This window comes from Bos javanicus, chromosome 16, assembly GCF_032452875.1.
Source record: "Bos javanicus breed banteng chromosome 16, ARS-OSU_banteng_1.0, whole genome shotgun sequence".
NCBI classification, from domain to species: domain Eukaryota; kingdom Metazoa; phylum Chordata; class Mammalia; order Artiodactyla; family Bovidae; genus Bos; species Bos javanicus.
The window spans coordinates 42,315,527-42,335,274 of record NC_083883.1 but is presented as its reverse complement, the minus strand read 5'-3'; the positions used below and the strand labels follow the sequence as shown (position 1 = coordinate 42,335,274).

The 19,748-nt window shown below is 47.6% G+C and overlaps 1 protein-coding gene across 1 annotated transcript in view; it reads left to right on the top strand.

The window, feature by feature from the left end:
• The window catches only part of TNFRSF8 (TNF receptor superfamily member 8), a 76,192-nt gene that overhangs the window by 37,266 nt on the left and 19,178 nt on the right, over window positions 1-19,748 (top strand). Inside the window, exons 5-10 of the mRNA XM_061382679.1 lie at window positions 2,926-3,019; window positions 3,388-3,545; window positions 5,295-5,411; window positions 8,169-8,321; window positions 17,811-17,904; window positions 18,174-18,319. Coding sequence (XP_061238663.1) covers window positions 2,926-3,019; window positions 3,388-3,545; window positions 5,295-5,411; window positions 8,169-8,321; window positions 17,811-17,904; window positions 18,174-18,319 — 762 coding nt within the window. The remainder of the gene's footprint in view (window positions 1-2,925; window positions 3,020-3,387; window positions 3,546-5,294; window positions 5,412-8,168; window positions 8,322-17,810; window positions 17,905-18,173; window positions 18,320-19,748) is intronic.

Sequence of the window (19,748 nt, the reverse complement as noted above, 5' to 3'; positions counted from 1 at the left end):
GTTCACCCAGTGAACTCAACTCTGCCTTCAGGTGTCCGTCCAGACATCACCTCCTGACCTCTCACAGATCACGTCTCCTTCCCAACACAGATGCGAACACTGGCCTCTGTCTCAGTGTGGTCAGTGCTCTTCTCCCTCTCTCCCAGTAGCTTCGTGAGGGCCAGGACCATGCCCAGCACATTCACAGTCATCTCCCCATGAGGCGCGGCATCTGCTCTTCAGAGATGTCTGTCGACTGATGTGACGGGGAGATCAGAGCTGGGGGTGGGTGGAGTTCAAATCTGGTTGGATTCACCCTGCTCATGCAGAACCCTCAGTAGACAGATCCTCAGAAGCCTGCCACCTGCAGGTAGGAGAGGTGCAGGTATGCATGCCAAGTCACTTCAGTCCTGTCTGACTCTGTGCGACCCTATGGACCGTAGCCTCCCAGGCTCCTCTGTCCATGGGATTCTTCAGGCAAGAATACTGGAGTGCGGAGCTGTTCCCTTCTCCAGGGGATCTTCCCAACCCAGGGATCGAACCCGCATCTCCTGTGTCTTCTGCAATGGCAACTAGTGCCACCTGGGAAAGGGTTCTGAACTGGGCATCAGATACCTGGGATTTTGTACAGCTTTGCATCTGTGGGGTGTATTCCCAGCCCTCTCTGGGCCTCGGTCTCACCTTCTGTAAATGAGGAAGTGTAACTGGAAGGCCTCGCATGGAGGCTTTTGTTGCTTAGAAGCTCTTCCCTAAGAAAAGCTGCTGTGAGTTCTGTTGCTGCTGCCTGTGGACCAGCTCTGGCTCTCTCGACGGCATTCCTACATCTGCCACACGGTGGCGCCAGAGGCCTCTCTTTCCTGCCCCCGCAGACCGCTGCCCAAAGCCGTACCACTGGCCATCTGTGGTCACTGAGCACTTAAAATGTGGCCAGTCACTTGAGATGGGCTGTCAGTATAGAATATGCGCTGGATTTCAAATACTTAGTACACAGAAAGTATACATTTCGTTATTTCTTATGTTGATTTTTGTTCAGTCTCTCAGTCGTGTCCGACTCTGCAACCCCATAAACTGCAGCACGCCAGGCTTCCCTGTCCTTCACTATCTTCCGGAGTCTGCTCAAACACATGTCCATTGTGTCGATGATGCCATCCAACCATATCATCTGCCCTCTTCTCCTGCCCTCAGTCTTTCCCAGCATCAAGGTCTTTTCCAGTGAGTTGGCTCCTCACATCTGGTGGCCAAAGTATTAGAGCTTCAGCTTCAGCATCAGTCCTTCCAATGAATATTCAGGGTTGATTTCCTTTAGGATTAACGTACTCTTGCCTGGAAAATCCCATGGCTGGAGGAGCCTGGAAGGCTGCAGTCCATGGGGTCGCTGAGGGTCGGACACGACTGAGCGACTTCACTTTCACTTTCCACTTTCATGCATTGGAGAAGGAAATGGCAACCCACTCCAGTGTTCTTGCCTGGAGAATCCCAGGGACGGGGAGCCTGGTGGGCTGCCGTCTATGGGGTCACACAGAGTCGGATACGACTGAAGTGACTTAGCAGCAGAAGCAATTTATGTTGATTATCTATTGGCATAATTTGTGTCCGACTCTTTGTGACCCTTTGGACCGCAGCCCTCCAGGCTCCTCCGTCCATGGGATTTTTCAAGCAAGAATACTGGAACAGGTTGCCATTTCCTCCTCCAGGGGATCTTCCTGAGCCAGGGATCAAGCCTGCATCTCCTGTATTGGCAGGCAGATTCTTTATCTGCCAAGCCATTGGGAAAGTTCATATTTTAGATATATTGGGTTAAATGTATTGCTTAATTTCACTTGTTTGTTCTTTACTATCCAAAATGTGGCTACTGGAAAATTTAAAATGGTGACTTGTGATCCACATATTTTATTGAATAGCACTACTTGTAAAGCACTCCATCCTTTGGCTGCCAAACCCTGGCTCGATTCCTCTGTGAGAGTTCCCACCGAGTAACTCTCAGGGCCTCAGTCTCTCCAGCTATAGAATGGAAAGTAATTTCTGCCTCAGGTGGAGCTTATAGCTCAGTCTTACCCTAAGACCTTGTACTGACTTTCTCCTCTGAAATTCTCCAGACTCCATAAGGCTGTATTAGCCCCATTTTACAAGTGAGGAAATTGAGGTTCAGAGATGGCCGGTAATTGCTTACGATCACAGAGCAGGGAATATCTAGTTCAACGTTGAACGCTCAATTCTTGTCACCCCACCACAGTGCAGGTAGATGAGATGAGTCAGCCTCGCTCATAGCCACTGCCACCAAAACGCTCAAACTCAGGTCCACTTGATTGAAAGCACTCTGTTTTCTTCTCCACTGTGCTTCCACCCAGTATTCTTCAGAACTCTTCGGTTTGCAAGTCACAAATTATTTGGTTCATGTAATTGAAATTTTTCTTTGCGGAACTTCAGGTATGGCTGGATCCAGGAGCTCTGTCTTTTCTCCGTCTCTTATCTCTACCCCTCTGTGTGTTGTTTTTCCTGTAAAATATCTACCAGCAGCTCCAAATTTGCTCTCTACTCAACTCCAGTGGAAAATCTGCTTCTCCTTCCCTTATTCTCAACAACAAAAACAAAACCTTGATGTTGCTTCTCATAGACATGGCTTGGGTCATGTGCCCACCCCTGACCCAGCCCATCATGGCCACAGGAATGGGATGGATTGATTGGTGCAGCCTGTCCCATGGCTGTTCCTGGAAGTGGGAGTGGGGTGGTCAGTCTGTCCCAGCTCCTTACCACAGACACTGAAATTGGGAAGTGTAATTCTCCCGGGAAAACTGGGCTACTTTACCCCAAAGGTGAATGGCTGCTGGGCAGGCACAAAGATCAGATGGCCGCTGTGTTTCCCTGGGTTGTGGTGGCAAGAGGTCTGCTCCTGGAGTCTCTGGCTCCTCAGCACCAAAGCTGAAGGCATCGCTGTCCTCCCTGCAGGCACAGCACAGAGGGACACCGTCTGTGAGCCGGCTCCCCCAGGGGCCAGCCCCAACTGCAGCGCCAGCCCGCAGGACTGCAAGGGCCCCACCAGGTGACTCTCAGCCCCGCGCTATCCAGCTGACCCTTGTGTGGGGCTGTCCCACCTGATAGGAGACCCAGGGCATTGTGGGCTGGGGATGTGGGTGGGGGTCAGTCCAGGGTGTCAGGAATCCAAGGGGCCTCTTTGCTGAGCAGAAAGGTCATTGAGGCCCTACTGTGTGCCCAGCCTGCCCTGAGCACACAGGAGACCCAGAAGGACAAGAAAACACAGCTCTTGCTCCCAGGATCTGACAGAGGGCCTGCCAGAGGCTGTGGGCAGAGTCTGGGGGCCCCTTCTCTATAGAAACGGCCATCCCTAAGCACAGATTCCCCCTGCACCATCAGAAGAATTGCCAGTCCCATCTCTGGCTTCCTTCCCAGTGGCACCATCCCCCAGGCCAAGCCCACCCTGACCTCCCCAGCAAGCCCTGGTGCCAGGACCATGCTTCTTGGAGGGGACATCCCCCTCGCCCCAGAAGATGCTTCTAAAATGACTCCCAACTCCAGCTCCTTCGTGGTGAAACTCAATCCAGATCCAGGTAAGCTCTCCAGAGGAGCCAGGGGCAGTCTCCAGGGCAGTGGTGTCCAATGGGTGGAGTACGGTGTGTGGGGTGGTCGGGGCAAACAGTCACTGAGCCAGTATGGGGAGAAGATCTCAAGGCCTTCTGGGACTGAGACCTTCAGGGGCCAGAGTAGAGAATGGAAGGACTCACTTGTTTCCTGGTTTGGGTACCAGACACTGAGGCATGCTGGGGCAGCAGAGCAGGCCCGTCTCTGCAGGTATCAATATGATGCCCGCCTCTAGTTCCCATGGCAACAGATTAGGGTCCCCATTCACTCCTGTTTATTACCCAATAGTCTTCCATTGTACGTGAATGTATAAGAATATTACACTTTGTTTAACAGTTTTTGGATATTTGGGTGGTTTCTCCTTTTTGGCTGTAGTGAATAATGAAAAACAAGTCTTTGATGAATATGTTTTCATTTCTCTTTGCTTTTTTGAATTGATCTCTAGGACTTCTTATAATTCTGGGTTTGAGCCCTTTGTCTTATAGTTGTGTTTAAAATCTCTTCTCCCACGCTGGGGCTTGCCTTCTCATCCTCTTTATGGTGTCTTTTGATGAAGAGGTGTTTTTAATTTCAGTGTAGTCAAATTGATCCATCTTTTCCTTTATGACTAGTGCTTCTCATGTTCTGCTCCGCAAGGCTTTTCCTCCACTGAGGTCTCAACATCATCCTACATTTATTTCCTAAGGTCATTACTGTTTTGACTTTGTTTAAAGTGTCCCTATGAATATCCAGTTGAATCCACACCATTTATCAAATCAGTTGTCCTTTCCTCACTGTTTTACATGCCATCTTTGTTGTAAATCAAGGGTCCATATTTGTATGGGTAGGATTATCTGTTTTATATGTAGTCATGTGTGTACGTTAATCCCAATAGCCTAATTTATCCCTCTACCCATTTGGGTCTTCTTTAAATTCTCCCAATAATGTTTTATTATGATTTGTGTAGAGATATTTACATCTTTTTGTTAGATTTCTACATCTTTGGTATTTTTGTTGATAATACAAATGATATCTTTTTTCAATACTTCATGTGCTAACTTTTTTATTGTTAGTACTAGTTTGAACTGTGTGAAATGCCAATATTTGATTATTTCTGTCCTATCTAAACAGCAATTTCTGTGGTTCAGTGCAAATATATAAACATTCAATTGATTTTGATATAGTGACGTTATATCCAACTATCTTGCTAAAATCACTTATTCCTTCTGATAATGTATCTACAAACTCTCCAGATGCTCTGTGCAGTCCGTGGTATCATCTGTCCATAAGTGCTTGATGTCTTCCTTTCTAACCTTGCTCCTTTTGATTCTTTTTCTTGCCTCATTGCACTGCCTATGATCTATGCGACCAAACTGAATAGAAGTTGTGATGGTAGGCGTCCTTGTATCCTTGTTGAACTCAAAGAGAGAGTGGCTACCAAAGTTTTGAGCTGGACAGTGACAGAGCAATGAGACTGGGGAGAGGACTCTGGCAAAGGGGAGGGGCCAGAAATAGAAGGGTCATTTTGGGGGCAGTTAGTGCTCTTTTCCTGTGTGGCGTTAGACACATCCCTTCCCTCTCTGAGCCTGAGGACTCCCTCTGGAGGACTACTTGACATGTGCAGAGTTTGGGAGCTGGTCATGGAGTTGGGGGGCTTCAGTGATGGAGGGTGGGATAGGGTGAGGGTGAGGCCTCCGCCAACAAGACTTGGCCTGGAGCTTCTTTGCTTCTTTTCCCAGGGCTGACCCTGCAGCCCCCGTGCCCTCGGGGGTCTGCTGACTGCAGGAAGCAGTGTAACCACGACTACTACCTGGACAGGGACGGTCGCTGCAAGGCCTGTGTGACGTGTTCAGGAGGTAAGGGCCGTGTCTCTCCTCCTGGGGCCTCTTCCAGAGAGCAGGGATGGTCTTGGAAGGAGAGGCCAAGAATCTGGGGGTGGGAGCCCTGAGTTGGATCTTGGATGCTCAGTCCTCGGGAGCCTGGTTCACTTCACTGGCATTTTTTGAGCAATTGGCTTCTAGTGACTCCCACTGATGATTGTGGGTTTTGATAGCCGTGACCCCCTTTCAGAGAGTTTCCATTCACTCACTCTGTCTTGCAAGGAAGCATTTGTTAATCAGCTACCTGTTTCAAGCTTGTCTCATTATTTTTTGTACCTATCCTATGACGCCCGGATTGAGATTGCCCCCATTTTACAGAAGAGGAAACTGGGGCTTGGGGAAGTCAGGGGACTTCCAGGGCCACAAGCCCTCACAAATGGCAGGGCCAGGATTTGAACCTAGGGCACCTGCTACCAGGTTCTGGGCTCATCACTCACTCCACTGCCTCTCCACTGCCTCTCAGAGCACCACTGTACAAGCCCTTAGAGACTGAGTGCTGGTGTTCTCCCTGCGGCCAGCTGCCTGCAGCACCTCCAGCCGCCCTGTGAAGTCCATGCAGCTGCCCAGGTCCCAGACTGCCATGGCTGTAGCCCCAGCCCAAGACAGCCTCCACCACCAGGGGGAGGTGTGATTCTGTCTCTGCAGCAACATGGACTGGAGTCAGGGGAGGCCATGTGGGGGAAAGGACATTCTGTTTGTGGTCATTGGAGGTCACTGTTCTGTTTACTAAGGCCACAGAGCAAATTTTCTCAAATCTGAGTGGCAAAAAGCAAACCATTCATTGTAGTCGTGGAGTCTGTGGGTCAGAATTCAGATGTGACCCCAGAGGGCCAGCTGGTGTCTGCTCCATGAGGTCTGAGGTTTCAGTTGGAAAAGCTGAAGCTTGAGAGCTGGAATCATCTGCACCTTCTTCGTTCATGGGTCTGGGGTCGACGCCCTCAGATTCTTTCCATGTTGGCTGCTATTTGGGCTTCCTTTGGGTGCTGAACCCAAAGATGAGTTGGTAGTAGAATAGATACCATACTCATTTTTATGACCCAGCTTCAGAAGTTACTCAGAAGGTAGAGAATCTATCTGCAATGCAGGAGACCCGGGTTCCTCTCTGGGTTGGGAAGATCCCCCAGAGAAGGAATGGCAACCCACTCCAGTATTCTTGCCTGGAGTATCCCATGGACAAAGAAGCCTGGCAAGCTAGAGTCCATGGAGTTGCAGAGAGTCAGACACAACTGAGCAACTAACAGACTTTCAGAAATTACATGGCGTAACTTCCACTGCATTCTGCCTCTGAAGGCAGGGGGACAGGTTCCCCCTGGAGTCATGGAAGGGGAAAAAAGTCGAGTTTTTGGATGAGTAAGTGGCCAAGCTCTTGAAGAGCAGACAGACTGCGAGCTATTGCTGTGGCCATTCCTGGAAAAAATATAATCTATCACAGCTGCTGTGTCAGATGAGGAAATAAAGAGATGACTCTGGGCCCCAGAATTCCTTCAAATTGCGTAAATGAAGCCCTGCGAGGCCGTGGAGTAGAGCCCAAGTGCCTGGGGTCAAATCTTGGCTCTAGTGCTTGGGAGCTTATAAACTCAAGCAAGTTTCTTAACCTCTCTGGGCCTCTTTCCTCATCGGTAAAATGGGCATTATAAGAGACCTCTTTCAGAGAGGTGTTCTGAGAGTTAAATAGTTTAACTGAGTTAATCTGGATAAAGTGCTAGAAACACTGCCTTGAACAGGCTTGGTTGTGTTAATACAATGTTATAATCAACAGTGCAGTCCCTTGTCTTTATCATGCAGGGCTTCTAAACCTCTAAGTATCCCACCAGTGTCTTTATTGAGCAAATTGCACTTATCTAACCCACTGATACAGTAATTCTATTTTCACCCGTTAATAAAGCATGCAGAATATCCCTAAACATGTATAATGCATTATAACATTTGTATTTTATAAAACCACTAACGATTTCTTTTTATTTTGGAGAAAACCCCACTTTTCATCATTAGAATTTTCAAACATCCTCAGAAGTAGAGAGAATCAGAAGTGGTTATGAACTATCACCCAATTTTAAAGAATTATCAAGTCATGGCCAGTCTTGATTCATCTTTGTAGTAAATTGCTAGATACAGATACATACAATAAATACAGTTGACATACTAGATACAGATAGATAGATACAGTTGACATACAATAACAGTCACATGTTTAAAGTGTGCAGTTTGATAAATCTTGAGATGTGTGTGGCTGTGAAACCATCACCACAATCAAGATAATGAACTGTCTGTCCACCTCCCAAAAGGTTCCTTAAGCTCCTTACCATCCCTCCCTCCATTCCCTGCCCCTACTCCCATTCCCAGGCATTTGGTATGCTGTCACTATGAAAGAGTTTGCATTTTCTGGCTTTTTCTAGAAACAGAATTATAGAGCATAGACTCTTTTTTTTTTTTTTGGCTGCACTGAACGGCATGCAGGATCTCAGTTCTCTGAGCAGGGATCGAACCTGTGCCCCCTGCAGTGGAAGCACGGAGTCCTAACCATTAGACTGCCAGGGGAGTCCTTATATACACCTTTTTTGGGTCCAACTTCTTTCATTCAGCATAGTTACTTTCTGCACCAAAAGATCTGCTCAACAGAATAATCGAATAAGCATGTGTTCCTGGGCAAATCCGTCTCTGCCCTCCGGGGGTTCTCTGGATTCCTGCCCTCTTCATTCCAGTTCTTCCTCAGGACCCTTCTCTGTCCCCCAGATGGCCTCGTGGAGAAGACACCTTGCACATGGAACTCTTCCCGAGTCTGTGAGTGTCAACCTGGCATGTTCTGCGCCACACCAGTCACCAATTCCTGTGCCCGGTGCGTCACCCGCCCCAACTGCCCACCAGGGATGGTCACCAAGCTCCAGGGTAAGCGGTTCACATCCCCAACCAAGGGGCTGAGCTCTGTTTCTCTACAGCTGTGCCTCTCCCCTCCTCCAACCAACAAAGGACCTTCATTTCTAGCTATTAACTAGGTCAGATTTGGGCTATGGTTTCTCTTTGAATAGTTAGATCCAGGAAATGGTAAAGAATCCAAACTTGGCATTTTGGCAAGAGTTTCTAATCATTGTTTTAAATTATTTAAAAGTTTTGTTATTCTTCTCTTTGAAATTATTGGGCTGGTAAAATCTTGACTTGCTTGCAAGGTTGTTTTATTGACTCAAGATAGATCAATATAAAGCTTATGAGGAAGCTTCCAATTCAAATGGTGGACATTTGCCAAAGTGAGAAAAAGTATAAACCCTCGACAGCAGACAAAATAACAAACAAAAAAGAGTTCATCAGCAGATGAGAGAGTTCAAGGACTTTTTAGAAGGTGGAAAACAGATGGCAGGGTGGTAACAAATGTAACCCAAGTAGAGGAAAACCCACCGCAGAATTCACTCCTTGAGGCTGGCAGAAAAGTGAGGGTAACCTGCTCATAAGACCCCCCAGGGAGGCTCTGGGCTCAGACCAGGTAAGTAAAATGAAGGATAGGGGTGCAGCAGAGAATTAGAAAGTGCAGTAAGCTGCAACTTCATCTCCAACATAAAAATTAAAAATGTGTAACAATCTGCCTGCAAAGCAGGAGACCCAGCTATGATTCTTGGGTCGGGAAGATCCCCTGGAGAATAAACTGGCAACCAACTCCAGTGTTCTTGCCTGGAGAATTCCACGGGCAGAGGACCCTGGCAGGCTAAGCCCATGGGGTGACAAGAGTTGGATAAGAAAATCCCATGGATGGAGGAGCCTGGTGGGGCTGCAGTCCATGGGGTCACTAAGAGTCGGACACGACTGAGCGACTTCACTTTCACTTTTCACTTTCATGCATTGGAGAAGGAAATGGCAACCCACTCCGGTGTTCTTGCCTGGAGAATCCCAGGGACGGCGGAGCCTGGTGGGCTGCTGTCTATGGGATCGCACAGAGTCGGACACGACTGAAGCGACTTAGCAGCAGCAGCAACTAAACCACCAACAATGCAAAACCAACCAGCCAAAGTGCAATCTAAAAAATAAATGAATGTAACAACAATGACAAAACACGCAGCAATGATATACCATGGGCTCTGACCGGTCTGAGAGATGGTGCCTGAGTTTTTATATCCTGGTGAAAATGGTCAAATTTTTGTCTAACAACACTGAAGGACTATCTGGCGATAACTAGGTATTGGCCACTCTGGTGCTAAGCCCTCTCTGCTTGTGTCTTTGGAAGTACACCCTGTCAGTAGGCTATTCCTGCCCAGTCACCCTGAGTGAAAGCCTTGCAACTCACACTCCCCACCCATGACCCCAGAGTTCCCAGGCAGGCCTCCTGCTGAGAGAAGAGACCCGTGGTGAAAAGGACATACTAATAGCAGAGTCGAAGAAACCCCACCTGCTGCTGGAATGTTCAGCGCTATTCTTTTTATAAATATGAATGAGAAGTATAGATCTTCCGACTTATAAGGAAAAACAGCAGCGTGAAGGAAAATAACAGGATACACAAACAGAAAAACTTACTACCAATGAAGCAATGATGAACCCAGGAATGGAAGAGAAAATAATTAGTGTCCACAGAAAAATTCGAGAAGTTACAACCACAGAGTGATAACAGAAGGCAATGAAGAAGGAACAGTAAGAAAGTAGAAGACAAGAAATGACTTTTAGAAAGTGTTACCAATCTTGCCTCTCAGGCCCCAATTCACCTATGAACCTTGCTATGCAATAAGAGATTAGTCTCTTCACACATTTTCTCCTTGTGCATGTGATTCTAGTATACGACAGTAGAGGGCACAAGAGGACCACTGCAGAAGAAACGAGGTGTTTCTTGACTGCCTTTGCTTTCTCTTGTTCTTGCTAGAGAGTCTATTTCCAGGGCCTGTGGATGGGGACATGTGGTGGTGCCCTGACCCGGTCATCCTTCCAGAGTAGGCAGTCTCTTGGCAACCTCACGATGGGACTTAGATTGAAGTGACCTACCAAGAGCAAAGCAGGATGAATGAAGAGTACCACACCTAGACATAATGGATACACACACGTGCATGCCTAGTTACATCCGACTCTGCGAGTCCATGGACTGTAGCCTGCCAGACTCCTTTATCCGTGAGATTTTATAGGCAAGAATACTGGAGTGGGTCGTCATTTCCTTCTCCAGGGGATCTTCCCAACTCAGAGATAAAAGCTGCGTCTCTTGTGTCTTCCTGCATTGGCAGGCAGATGCTTTACCACCAGCACCACCTGGGAAGCCTGAACTAAAGATGTACCACCATTTATTTATCCATCCACCAGCTGATGGACATTTTGCTTGTTTCCAGTTTAGGGCTACTATGAATAAAGCAGCTACAAATGTTCATGTATGGGTTTTTGTGTGGACATGCATTTTCATTTCATGGGTAAATACCTAGGAGAGGGATGCCTGGGTCATTGTGCTGGCCTACACAGAATGTCTTTTCGGGTCAGATCAAAGCTGGCCACCTGTGATCTGACCCAGCCACCTCTTTTTACGGGTGGAGGGAACCATGGGTAGAGCCAGAGGTAGAGCTGGGACACAGAGATCCTGAGTCACCCCCAAGTACTCTCCACTGGACCACACCAGCTCCTTCCTAGTTGACCAGAGAATTTTTTAGCTTAAATGCAATTATGTTTGAAAGCAGATTAAAAATATTTTCATGGAATTCCCTGGTGGTTCAGTTGCTTTGGACTCAAAGCTTTCACTGAAGGAGCCCAAGTTCAATCCCTGGTCAGGGAATTAAGATTCTGCAAGCCACACAGCATGGCAAAAACAAGAGAGGCATTTTCAGACATAAAAGGGCAGTCTGCTTCCCCACAACCCCATGTATCCTTTCTTAGAAAGTTACTTGAAGATGTAATCCGGTTAAATGAGGGGCAAAAAGAAAAGCCATGAAATCTAGAAAACAGTGGCTGCATCCCAGGAGAGCAAAGAAGGGAAGTCCCAGAATGACACCGGTGCTAAAGACATGACAGCATCTGATTGAGCCTCATCAGAGCAGGAAAGTGAGGGGTGGCAGTGAATCGTCTGCAGGAATAGAAGTTAGAATGGCGGTCAATTTCATGAGTAGTAGAGCTGAACAACTTGAGGATATGGTAAAGGCACATTATTCTTTCATCAACAGAAAAGAAAAAAGGCAATTGAAAACTCTAGGGAAAGTAAAAAGCTGACAAAAAATGTGCAGCTCAAGTATGAAGATGAAAATTTCATCTAATTTTAAGCCGTTTCTGGGTGTATGGGGACAGATTCCATTTGACCTTGATGCTAAGACCGTTCTCCTTTAAATGGCCCAAGGATCAGGTTTGGATTTAAAGAGAAGTATTTAAGTCTGATAAACAATATCTTTTTTTGTGTGTGTAATAAAGTTTTATTAAAGTATAAAGGAGATAGAGAAAGCTTCTGACATAGGCATCAGAAGGGGGCAGAAAGAGTACCCGCTTGCTAGTGTTAACAATGAGGTTATATAATCCAAAGAATGTCTGGAGGTTGTAAAGACCTCATCAGACCTACTCCCATAATTTACGTTTTAAGATAACACTGTCCTCAGGCAAGATACATCCTTGTAAAGACCAGGTCTACTCCCATAATTAACATTTTAAAATAACAGAAGGTTGAATCCAAAGACTGTCCTTAGGCAGGATACATTATTGTTATATAATCCTAAGGAATGTGGAGAAAGAAAAAAAGTTTGTCCTTTTTTCCTCCTTGAGAATTCCAGACCCCTCTCTCCTTGGGGACCCCTAGACTCCCTATCAACCTGCCTAGGAACTGACTCTCTCATTCCCCCTTTTCTTTTAGGAGAATTATGTTGCCTAGGGAAAAGGGGCGTCGTTCTCAGTCCATAACTACTTCCGAGCTGACAAGGGGCGTTGTCCCTAAATTGGTGAGGCAACATATTCTCCTAATCCTCATATTGAGGATATCTGATCCAGGGGCCCCAAATAGTAGCTGGAGGAAGCTACAGCAGTAGCAGGAGTTTGAGCAACCATTTGTAACTTAAAAGCTTTCATGCGGCTAGAAACAAATCCAGTTATACAGTTACAGATGCAGGGAGCAAACAGCAAGAACAAAACAATCAGAATCAAAACTAAAAGTCACATTATGTCCATAGTTAAAGTACAAAGTGTTGCACCAGTCCATTTTAGGGTTGGTAGATGTCATCAGATGAAGAAGAGGCATCACATGTGATTGTTGTCGAAGGTATTCACAGACTTGGAGAAAGTCTTTTCCTTGAAATGGGGATGTCCACCACGGGAAGCCTTCCACTGACAAAGAGGGGAGCACTCCACAGACCCAGCAGTTTATCCTTTAGATCCTCCCGAGCATGGCCATGCAGTATCACATAGGAAGACCAGGTGTGTCTTCTTTAAGCCCTGGGGATCAAATCTATCCCAGTTTTTCAGGATACAGTTCAAAGGAGTGAGGCTGGAATTGTTAGCTCCCATCTTGTCCTGAAGGATCCCGGACGAGCCCCCAGGATGAAAGGTTGTTGTTCAATCACATGAATACACCGGGATTCTTGGCCCCCGGAGGAGAAGAATTCAACCCGGGGCCAGAGCCAAGGCTTGATCGCTCAGAGCTTTTGTGTAATAAAGTTTTATTAAAGTATAAAGGAGATAGAGAAAGCTTCTGACATAGGCATAAGAAGGGGGCAGAAAGAGTACCCCAACAATATCTTTTTTTTAAGTTTCTAAGTGGGTCTAAGAGCAGGCATGTTCCTTCCTGCTCCTTCTCCCTACCCCCAGCCCCACTTTCCAGTGAGCCTTTTCCAGAGAACACAGGCAGATTAAGTAGGGGCTAAATGATGTCTTCTGTTGACCTTCAGATCCAAAGGAGGAAAAAAGGGGAGAATCAGTAACTAACTCATGGAGGAAGGAGGAAGGTTACGGCGAGGTTATGGTAAATACATACAGAGAAGGGATGAGAGGCACCCAGGAGTGCTGGGCCCAATTTCTCTGCTTAGAGGAAGGACAGCATTTCTATTTCTGGGTTCTGTTGCAGGTTGCCTTAGAAGGGAGGCTGCCTTGAAGGGAGGTCAGAGGGTGCTAACTGGGTGGTGGTGTTGTTCAGTCAGTCACTCAAGTCGTGTCCAACTCTATGCAACCCCATGGACTGCAGCACACCAGGCTTTCCATCACCATCTCCCAGAGTTTGCTCAAACTCATGTCCTTTGAGTCGGTGATGCCATCCAACCATCTCAGCCTCTGTCTCTCCCTTCTCCTCCTGCCTTCAATCTTTCCCAGCATCAGGGTCTTTTCCAATGAGTCAACTCTTTGCATCAGGTGGCCAAAGTATTGGAGCTTCAGCTTCAGCATCAGTCCTTACAATGAATATTCAGGACTGACTTCCTTAAGGATTGACTGGTTGGATCTCCTTGAAGTCCAAGGGACTCTCAAGAGTCTTCTCCAACAGCACAGTTCAAAAGCATCAATTCTTCAGCACTCAGGCTTCTTTATGGTCCAACTCTCCCATCCATACATGACTGCTACTGGAGAAACCATAGCTTTGACTAGATGGAGCTTTATTGGCAAAGTGATATCTCTGCTTTTTAACATGCTGTCTAGGTTTGTTGTAGCTTTTCTTCCAAGTAGCAAGCGTCTTTTAATTTCATGGCTGCAGTCACCAGTTGCAGTGATTTTGAAACCCAAGAAAATAAAGGCTGTCACTGTTTCCATTGCTTCCTGGGTGTAGCTACAGTTAGTGTTCTTGAGCAAAAGAGCTCCTCCAGTCCTCTCCAAGTCAACTCTCACTGAATCCCCAGGACATCTCAGATACAAGTAGAAATTATCATAACAATTGCATTATTTGCCTCATAGCCCAAGGTCTCCGGGCTTCAACTAATTCAGGTAATAGTCTGGTGACTGCATGGAAAGACACAGTGTCTTTTTTTTTTTCAATGTTTTTTAATTTATTTTTTTTAAAAGAAATAATTCTGTTTATTTATTTTTGGCTGTGCTGGGTCTTTGTCGCTGCAAGGGCTTTTCCCCTAGCTGCGGTGAGTGGGGGCTACTCTCTAGTCGCGGCATGTGGGCTTACTGCAGTGGCTTCTCTTGTTGCAGAGCACCGGCTCTATGGTGCGTGGGCTTCAGTAGTTGTGACTCGTGGGCTGTATAGCACAGGCTCAATAGTTATGGTGCATGGGCTTATTTGCTTCGCAGCATGTGGAATCCTCCCGGATCAGGGATCCAACCCGTGTCTCCGCATTGGCAGGCAGATTCTTTACCACTGAGCTACTAGGGAAGTCCCAATTTGCTGATTTTTAATTGCTTTACAATATTGTGTTGGTTTCTGCCGTGTGTGTGTGTGTGTATGTGTGTGCGTGTGTCAGTCACTCAGTCGTGTCCGACTCTTTGCAACCCCACAGACTGTGGCCCGCCAGGCTTCTCTGTCCATGGGATTTTCCAGGCAAGGATACTGGAGTGGGTTGCCATTTTCTTCTCCAGTGGATGTTCCTGACCCAGGGATCGAACCTGGGTCTCCTGCATTGCAGGTGGATGCTTTTCCGTCTGAGCTACCAGGGAAGTTTCTGCCATGTATCAACATGAATTGGTCATATAGGTACGCCCCCTCCCTCTTGAACCTCCCTGCCACCTCCTACTGTCTATGTGAAAACCTCCAAAAAGCGGAGGGTTCCTCAGTTCAGTTCAGTCGCTCAGTCGTGTCCGACTCTTTGTGACCCCACGAATCGCAGCACGCCAGGCCTCCGTGTCCATCACCAACTCCCGGAGTTTACCCAAACTATGTCCATCGAATCGGTGATGCCATCCAGCTATCTCATCCTCTGTCGTCCCCTTCTCCTCCTGCCCCCAATCCCTCCCAGCATCAGGGTCTTTTCCAATGAGTCAGCTCTTTGCGTGAGGTGGCCAAAGTACTGGAGCTCCAGCTTCAACATCTGTCCTTCCAATGAACACCCAGGACTGATCTCCTTTAGGATGGATTGGTTGGATCTCCTTGCAGTCCAAGGGACTCTCAAGAGCCTTCTCCAACACCACAGTTCAAAAGCATCAATTCTTCAGTGCTCAACTTTCTTCACAGTCCAACTCTCACATCCATATATGACCACTGGAAAAACCATAGCCTTGACTAGATGGACCTTTGTTGGCAAAGTAACGTCTCTGCTTTTCAATATGCTATCTAGGTTGGTCATAACTTTCCTTCCAAGAAGTAAGCGTCTTTTAATTTCATGGCTGCAGTCACCATCTGCAGTGATTTTGGAGCCCCCAAAAATAAAGTCTGCCACTGTTTCCACTGTTTCCCCATCTATTTCCCATGAAATGATGGGACCAGATGCCATGATCTTAGTTTTCTGAATGTTGAGTTTTAAGCCAACTTTTTCACTCTCCTCTTTCACTCTCATCAAGAAGCTCTTTAGTTCTTCACTTTCTGCCATAAAGGTGGTGTCATCTGCATATCTGAGGTTATTGATATTTCTCCAGGCAATCTTGATTCCAGTTTGTGCTTCTTCCAGTCCAGCGTTTCTCATGATGTAATCTGCATAGAAGTTAAATAAGCAGGGTGACAATATGCAGCCTTGACGTACTCCTTTTCCTATTTGGAACCAGTCTGTTGTTCCATGTCCAGTTCTAACTGTTGCTTCCTGACCTGCATATAGGTTTCTTAAGAGGCAGGTCCTCAGGACCCTACTAATCCAAGAAGAAAATTAATCCTGGCCTTACTTTCTCTTCAAAATGTTAAAATCAGAAAAAAACTGAGAGGCATAATGAGAGCTTTTTATAAGAGAAGCATGGGTAGGTGGGGGGTTTGCTTTGTATCACTTAAGGGAAGGGGTGCCCCCCACCCCCCCGTCAGGAACGTAGGAGTGGAGAGGGCTAGTAGCCAGCCTGGACCTACTTCAAATATGGGCCATTTCCTTCTGCCCTAGTAAAGTAGTTAATCATAAACTTGTAAGAAAATGCTCAGTCCCCAGTAGGAAGCAATGTGGTCCCATGAAAAGTGCTCAAGGCTGGGACTCAGGAGCCCTGATTTCTGGTTTGAGTTCGGGCTCTGTGGTTCTCTCCGTCTGTGAGAAGGGGTGGCTGGGTCACATCAGAAGTGACTGTGCTTGAACTGCTCCTCAAATGCATTCTGTCAGCACAGTGACACAGCCTTCCCCTTCCTAGGTACTCAAGTGAAGTGAAATTATGTTTTTGCAAAGGCTTGTACACAAATACTCATAGCTACCCAGGTGGTGCTAGTGGTAAAAAAACCCGCCTGCCAATGCAGGAAGCTTGAGAGATGTGGGTTCGATCCCTGGGTCAGGAAGATCCCCTGTAGAAAGGAATGGCAACCCACTCCAGTATTCTGGCCTGGAAATTACTTTCTGTTACTCTAGATTAAGTTTTTGGGGATATTTCCATAAAATGTATTCTTCTGTGTCTGGCTTCTTTCACTGAGCTTTTGAAGTTCATCCATGTTATAGCTGTATTAACACGCTTAGGCACTCCGTGGTGTCCGACTCTTTGCCACCCCATGGACTGTAGCTTGCCAGACTCCTCTGTCCATGGGATTCTCTAGGGAAGAATACTGGAGTGGGTAGTCAGTCTCTTCTCCAGGGGATCTTCCCGACCCAGAGATCGAACCTGGGTCTCCTGCATTGCAGGCAGATTCTTCATTGTCTGAGCTACCAGGGAAGCTCCCAGCTGTGTTAGTAATTCATTTCTTTTATTGCCATACAGTATTCCAGCATTCAGAGATACTACATTTTACCATCCAATGGGCACTGGGGTCATTTCTGCTTCTTTGATGACTCCATCTCCTCCCTCCCATCTCCAGGGCTTCCCCACCTTTTGTTTCCTCTGCTTAGAAACTCCCGCTCCCACTCACATCCTAGCACCTCCCTCCTCAGGGAAGCCTCCCTAGTGAGACGAGATCGAGCCTGCCATTACAGGGACCCCACCTGCCTTCATGTGACACCGAGTCTATGAACCCCACCAGCCGATTGGCCTCCAAGGGTGCAAATCTTTTCTGTTTTTCTCACAGCTCTGTCCCAATTCCCAGCACGCAGCAGGTGCTCAGTAAAGAGTTGTTGCATGGAGGGAAGGGAGCAGAGAGGGAGGAAGCAAGGAGACAGCCAGGACACAGACTTGGGTCTGCCCGGCTGCCGTGTCCTTCCGGCCCCACGGTGCTGCCTCCCTGGAAGTCAGCAGTCCTGATGCGTCAGGCTCTTTGGCACTGATTTTTTTTTTTTAATTTAATTTAAAAATTTGAAGTATGGTTGATTTACAAGATATTAAATATAGCTCCTTGCTATACAGTAGGTCCCTGTTATTTATCTCTTTTACATATAATAGTGTGTATATCTGTTAATCCCATTTCCCAGTTTATCCCTCCCTCCCCGCTTTTCCCTTTGGTAACCATCCTTGCCACTGTTTCTAACCCACTCCCTGCAGGTATGGCTGAGACAGGCACCACCTATGAGCCACTTCCACCAGGGAGCCCTCCTGACTGCAGCACCAGCCCGGAGGACCGTGAGGCGCCTGCCAGGTGACTCCTTGGGCCCCTTGGGCCTGGGGGTGGGGGCAGCCGGCTAGGGATGGCAGTGGGGCTTGGGCTGGACCTTTAGGCCACGCCCGCAGGTCATTTTGGAGAATGTGAGTCTATGTCTGTGCTGGCACCGTGGAAGGCCAGAAGGCCTAGAAACCCAGGCCCTGCCCTCGAAGTGCCTGGCGGACACTGTTGGCAGAGGAGCTGGGGTCTCAGACCTCTGTTTCCATCTCAGCCGTCCATCTTACCTCTGGCCTCTCTCTCTGCAGCCCCACCCCCTCCTTGGTCTCCCTGGCTGACTCCTTGACTGGTAAGGAGCATGGAGGGGGTGTCACCCACGCCTGGGAGGACACCCCAGGCTCAACCAGTGCTCCCATCTCCTTCTCCTCCACGGGAAAGCCGGCTCTGGTTTCAGGTAATGATCACCCCCATGAAGCAGGGCCTTCCTCCCTGGGGACCACAAAGAGGGAGGCTTCTCACTGGGCAACAGCGTCACTTGGTGGGGGAGGTGGGGCTTGGGAAGTCCTGGGAACAAAGTTGACCCCAGGTCTTTGGCTTCTTGATCTGGAGCTGTGGCTCTGTCACTTGCTACAGATTATTCCTTGATTCTTCTGAGCAGGGATTTTATTCTCAGCTTCTTCTCCACGGCCCGTAATTGCTACTCATGAAATATTTGGCGACTAATCTCATGACCTTGACTGGGCTTCCCTGGTGGCTCAGTGGTAAAGAATCCGCCTGCAGTGCAGGAGATGCAGGTTCAATCCTTGGGTCAGGAAGATGCCCTGGAAAAGGAAATGGCAACCCACTCCAGTATTCTTGCCTGGAAAATTCCATGGACAGAAGAGCCTGGCGGGCTACATACAGTCCATGGGGCCACAAGAGTCGGACACGACTGAGTGACTAAACCACCACTACCTCATGATCTTGACTAGTTTTTTACTTCCTTTGAGCTTCAGCTTACTCACCTTTTAACGTTGTAACAGCGTATACCCAAAGGGCAGTAAGCAGAGAGTGCTATACAGGGGCATTACCGGCTCCCGGCATGCGATTTTAAGGACTTGCAGTTCTAGTGTTGGACACTAGGCGGCGGTAGTTCTCAGCCAGCAGCCCTCCGCGAGGTCCTGGATTTGGCAGTTTAGCAACTTGTTAGAAAAATAAATTACAAGTCTCCCCCAGCCAACTGAATCAGACTCTGCATTTTAACATGGTCCCCCGGAGATTCATAGGCACAGGAATGTCTGAGAAGCACTTATCTCGTACGTGTTGTTACTGTTCGTTCGCTAAGTCATTCTTAGCGGGCAAGGATCCTGGAGTGGGTAGCCATTTCCTTCTCCAAAGGATCTTCCCTGACCCAGGGACAGAATCAGTGTCTCCTGCATTGGCAGGTGGATTCTTTACCACCGAGCCACCAGGGAAGCTATTGGGTACATGCTACTTTTTTAGCACCTAAACATGGATTTAAAAAAATAATAACTATATGTTGATTTTCATAAGTGACAAAGGGGCAAAAAAAAAAAAAGAGGCAAGTACTAAGAGATAATGAAATACATCCAGATAGTGGTTAACAGCGTGGGCTCTGGAGTTGCGCTGGCCTGGCCTGAGCTATGATTCCTACCCTCTGGGTGACCTTGGGCCTGTTAATCTTTGCAAACATCAGCTTCCCTCCATTGTAAAATGGAGATGGTCATGGTGCCCATGGCATAGGGCTGTTGACTCCTCATTCAAGGAGCACTTGCTGAGCGTGCTTATGTGCGGAGTAGATGTGCCTGCCCTCGTGGAGTTTCCAGTCTAGAGGAGGGGCTGGGAGTTGTGCCAGACTCCTAACTTCACCCTCTCGGTTGCTC